The sequence below is a fragment of the Pterocles gutturalis genome, unplaced genomic scaffold (assembly GCF_000699245.1).
Source record: "Pterocles gutturalis isolate BGI_N339 unplaced genomic scaffold, ASM69924v1 scaffold49859, whole genome shotgun sequence".
Lineage (NCBI taxonomy): Eukaryota > Metazoa > Chordata > Aves > Pterocliformes > Pteroclidae > Pterocles > Pterocles gutturalis.
Genome location: NW_010137624.1, coordinates 47,616 through 53,073, shown reverse-complemented (window position 1 = coordinate 53,073; position 5,458 = coordinate 47,616). Strand labels below are relative to the sequence as shown.

The 5,458-nt window shown below is 46.8% G+C and overlaps 1 protein-coding gene across 1 annotated transcript in view; it reads right to left on the bottom strand.

Moving 5' to 3' along the window:
* Window positions 1-2,188: 2,188 nt before the first annotated feature.
* Window positions 2,189-5,458, bottom strand: part of IQCA1 (IQ motif containing with AAA domain 1) — a 40,295-nt gene continuing 37,025 nt past the window's right edge. Inside the window, exon 12 of the mRNA XM_010082654.1 lies at window positions 2,189-2,281. Coding sequence (XP_010080956.1) covers window positions 2,189-2,281 — 93 coding nt within the window. The remainder of the gene's footprint in view (window positions 2,282-5,458) is intronic.

Genomic DNA, 5,458 nt, shown 5'->3' with positions numbered 1-5,458 from the left:
AAATATTAGTTAATGGGCTTGCTTACATCCACCCTAAATATGGTCTTTTCATCACATCATGTTCTGCTGTCAAACCTGTTGTGGAGAGGTGTATTCCACTGTCGGCAAGATTGAGGACAGAATTATCCAAATTAGTTTTCTTGCAGATGAGAGCAGAGATGAGGTTGTTAACACAAACCTTGGGGAGTCTGGCTCTCCTCACTCAGGATGAAGCTGAGGAGTACCTTGTTTAATGGGGAGGTGCTGCCGAGTCTGTGAAACCAGCACTGCGTGCAAAGAAAGAATAAAGAAAGGGGAGCCAAAGTTTGTAGCTGCTCTGTTGCAAGCGATTAAACCCGGGGGCTGGCAGCTCCTGCTCTGGGCTCCCTGGTGCGGGTCACGCCGAGGCTCCAGCAGCCAGATCACTGCTGGGATGGATGTCGGGGGGAAGAACTTGTGGATGCCAGAACTGTCTGGAGGTGTTGCACAGAAGCGATCCAGCGAGTGTTTCGTCTCCTGTCGTTTGGATCCCCTTGGCAGGGCTGGCGATGCATCCTCGAGGTTGGAAGGCTGAAGTCCAAGGGAGCCCTGGTCCAAAGAGGACCCCAAAAAGCCTGAGTCGGGGCGGCTCTGTCCTATGTGCTGTGATGGCATGGCTGCCTTTGCTTCCCTTGGGAGGAAAATTCACTTTATTAACCAGAGCCATCCTGTTCCTGCTGCTGTGCCCAATGACAGGATTATTTGAATCATATTCTGTGCGGGTGGTTGCCTGTAGGCATCTTTCTGGTTTTTTTTTTTTGTTTGTTTTTTTTTTTTTTTTCCAGGCTTTGCTGTTTCCAGGGGCATCTTTTTCCAGGAGAGGGTCAATACCATCCCCTTCCCAGCAAGCTTTGTTAGAGCAGCTTCTCAAAGCAGGTTTTTGGGGGAGCTTTGGTCTTTCTGCAGAGTATCTGTCCTCAAACATGCTGTGTACTGACTGTCTGGGTAAGAGCATTTGTTCTACGAGTCACCTGCCATGGTATTTTTGATGAACTAACTCTGTTCTAGTAGGAGAAGCCTGGGCGAGTAAGGGCTTGGGATGGGATGCAGAAGTGTTTAAAATAGGATCATTCCATTTTATGTAAAAGATGTGTCGATAAGATCTTAGCAAGCAGTGACCAGTGCTGTGCTCCGGATTGTACCCGGCAGAGGATGTGCGATGCAGGTGTGATGGGCTGGCCCCAGCCTCTGCCTGTCCCCAAAGGCAGGTCTGTGCTGGAGGGACCCCAAGCAGCCCCACACAGCACTGCAGCCCTCCTGGTACCCCCCAGCCTGCCTGGACAGAGAGGTCCTGCAGCTCCCCAGGGACGTGTGCCTTGTGTTTCTACTTTAATGGGTATTGCAAGTTACGTGTCCTCAAGTCACTATAGGTGTGCTGTGGACAGGGGTGACAGTGGGGATTTGTGGCTCTTGCCGCCGTCAATGAGGTCCTGTCCTGGACATAAAGGTGGTGCTGGCTCTGTCAGTGTCACACAGGGTGTCCCAGAGCTTTGGGGTATTCTAACCACTGTTTATAAATACCTTGTGCCCCAAACTGCTGATTCGTGAGCAAACGAGACTGCCTATCACCTGAAATGCTACCAAACGCTATCATAGCCTACCTGGTGCGTTGTGTTTGAGAAGGTGACGCAGTGCTGGTCCTCATGCAGCTCTGTAAATAGTCAGCTTGGGGTAGATCACATTAAGTGTCTTCTAATCCATCCCAATTAAAAAGCAGTCTTTATGGCTGTAATAGTTTTATTGAGAACTGTAACACATTAGACTTACAGATATAGAAAGCAGTTAGTTTTAAAAGCATATAGGATATTAAAGTAATGAAAGACATTAATGTGACATCAATTTTTAAGGAGAGTTACTTGCTGAAAATAAATGAGTATAGCCTAAAAGTTGATGGCATGTTACAGTTCTGAGTAATGAACCTCTCTGCCCCCTAAAACCTTGCAGAATAAATAACACTTGAGCAAGTCAGTGGTCATTAACTCTTCCTCCTCCGAGAACTACATGTCACACTGATGTCGCATCTGACTTTTTTTAAACTTTTAAAAATTCATTCAGAAAGGGGTGTATTATTCTGATGTGTGTGCCTTCCTAATGTCTCCTCCTTTTCAGCGAAGTAGAGCTGTGACTGATGTTTCCAGATGCAAAATTCTTGAGGAAGTTAGTTTTTCCTTTATTTTCTTTTGTTTTTTCCTTTTCCTGCCTTCGTACTCCCTGCCAGGGCTCTGCTTCGCGCTCTGCCCAGAGGTGTCTTGGCATACCAAGCCTGGAGAATCAAGAAGCATGTGTATGTTTTAATAAAATTTAAACTGAAAAAAAACCCAACACTTAAACTTTTTACTAGTACAATGGATCATTCCTTAAAAAAAAAAAAAATTAAGATCCTGGCTGGCTTGTGGAGAGGCAGAAATGAAATCCTCACATCTCTTGAGTACATTATTATAACAAGAAGTATGGCAATTGCTTGCCTGAAGTGTGTCTCGTTAACAGGAATACTTAGCCGGGCCATTTGTGGTGCTATAGTTATGGGAATGTTAGAACATCCATGATCAGCCATGTTTCTGAGGTATATAGCTCTTGTCAGGGCTCCCTCTGCTCCGCAGCTTGGCGCTGGACAAAGCCTGTACTTCTCCTGGCTCTGCAAATCACTCCAGAGAGGTTTTATTTCGATGTGGGAGCTTAAGAAGCAAAACAAACCCCGAACATTAAAAACCTGTTTATTGCTTTCAGCTGCCTGTTCACAGACCTGTGACTTGTAAATGGTTTTGGTAGAGTCGTTCTGCGAACTTGCCAAGCTCCTGGGCTGTAATGTCAACGAGGCAGCTCTGGGCCATGTGAAAATGATGTGAAACGAAGGAGAGGGCAGTGCTTTAAAGCCAGGATTGTGCAGGAATTAGTCTTGCCCCATATGTATGTGCAGGAACCTGTAGGCAGCCCTGCCTACACCAGGGATTACAATGCCAGCAGGTGTCGACATGACTGATAAAACACCTTCCCTCTTGGATATGTACACCCATGTGCTGTCCCAGGAATTAATGTCCTTCCTCTGACCACAGACTGCTATTTAACGCCACAACGGTGTCACCTCTGCCTTCCCTTGGGTAGTGCTCAACCCTCCTACCAACGCGCCCTCCCATAAAGTCTGCCCTTTCCATAGGATTCATCCCAAATGCCTCTGTGAGCCTGGTGAGGCTGCCCTGGGAACGTGCCTTGTCCTGTTTCCCAGGATGTGTTATGGACAGGCAGCGGGGAGAGAAGGAGCTGGACAAGAGGCAGTGCAAGTGTAGAGGGAAGAAAAACCCTTGATGTTCCTCTCCTGGCCCCAGATGGTCCTTCTTGGTGTCTTAAGCTGCTTAAAGGCTTCCTCTGGGTCCCAGGCAGTGCTGATGACAGGCACCCTCTTTGGATCTCTTTTCTCGCAGATTAAATACTGTCAGTGGGTAGATGGAGTCTGACGGCTGCCAACATCCTGCTGGCTGCTGGGCAGCCCTGACGCTGCCATCTCTGCTCTAACTGCCCCAATTAGCCCAGCACCCCTCCTCTCAGAGCCCCAACTCCACTGATCAAATCATCATGCAGCCTCTCGGGCAACCACAGCTCAGTGGTGTTTGGGGGAACCTCAGGGCTCTCTGTGCGGTGGGCAGATGAATTTTTCTGTTCTAAAGATGGTCTGAGGCTATGCTATTCCTGTGTCGGGGAGAACAGCACGGGGCAGGGAGAGGGCTGCTGATGGCCCTTCATGTGAGCAGGACACCAAAGACAAAGGTGGTTGTGACTGTTGGCATGGGGAGGGATTGATGCTATCAATCTGAACTGGGGATGTAAGTTACTGATCAGCGTTAAAAATCTGTGCTTGTTGGAATGATGTCGGCAGCTCTCTGGTATGGATTCTCTTATGTATTGGGAGTATTTGGTACCAGCCACAGCCAGGCAGAACCGGTGTGCCAGCCAAACTGCCCTCTCCTCCTCTCTGACTGCTGTTATTTCTGTGCAAGGATTTGTATCAATCACACTCGTGCAATAATTTCTAATTTCCAAAATGTGGATGTCTAATTGGGGCGGAAATTTGAGTAAATTGAATGAAGAAATCACATTATTGCAAATTTTGCATTATTTATATTCATTTTGGAACACTGGCAGAATAGAAATGTCAAACAGGGAGATTCAGGTTCCTAGTGAACAGAAATCAAAGATTCATCACAGTACTAATCTTCACTTTGAATGTTTCAGCTGCCCCACTTCAAAAAGGACAGAGTGAACCACAGAGAAGGTCTGGCGATGATTAGAGAGGAAGAGGGGCTTCTGTGCAAGGGGAGATGAAGATGCTGCAGTTAATTAATGCACAAGGCCATTTGGACAATCCTCTTCCCCTGTGCTGTATTACAGGTGCTGGGGCAAGGTTCCATGACATTTAAGGGAAACAAATTTAAATCAGATAAAAGGAAATACTTTCTCAAGGGCTGTGATTAATGCCAGGGAAGGATTGCCATGGGGTGCTGAGGCCAGTATCATTCTAGCCGTATTCAGAATGACGTGCTGCCTGCACACTTTGTGCCATACAAAACAGGCACGTTGATAGTAAGTGGGATAATATTTTCAAGTTAAACTCACATTAAATACTAGCTCTCATGTTTCAGGGTACAAATGGATTACTACTTGGAGCTGGCAATGATAGGGTTTTGTTTTTTTTTTTTTTTCTTTCCTGCAACACTGAACCATTAGTCTTTCCCTGAAGAAAGATATTGGTTTAGATAGGAAGCATGAGGAAAAAAAGAGTAATTTGCCAAATATCACAAATGCTGTCTATGCTGAATGAGCCAAATGGCCCTAAATGGAAATTGGAAAGTATTCAATGGGGCTGGGAGAAATACGCACTATTGCTAGGTCAGCAGTGGAGGAAGGCTTGGATAAAGTTGCTAGAAACCGCGTCCTGTTTATTGTGCGAGGCACTGGGGGGATTCAGTGAGCAGAACGAAGAGGAAAGCTTTTGGCCAGGAGAACTTGATGGTTTATAGGCACATCTGGCTGGCAGTTGGGGGGGTATGGGACTGAGAAAGCTTTTTCTGGGTCTCTTGGCTTGGGTACAGAAGTCCTATCCCATTTGGAGCCCCTGGGGTGGGCTACCTGCAGCTCTCCTGGGTACACAGCAGGGCTCTCCTGTTTGCTGGCTGAGGCTTTTACTAGTATTTAGAAGGCTTGGATTGCCTCAGCCAAGCCTTGTGCCATTTTCCTGGGGTGTCCGTGCTGCTAAGCTGTAGTATGACACTCCCCTAGCTAATTCAACCCCAGTTCAGCTGTCCCTAAGCTATGCTGAAGTCACTCCAGTAAATAAATTGTGGACTTGTACTTAAGCCTGATAAACTGTTCCCATCATTAGGAAAACCAAAAGCAATACAGTGAAAGCAGCATTAACCACTACGTAAAGATAATCCTAGTCCAGGGA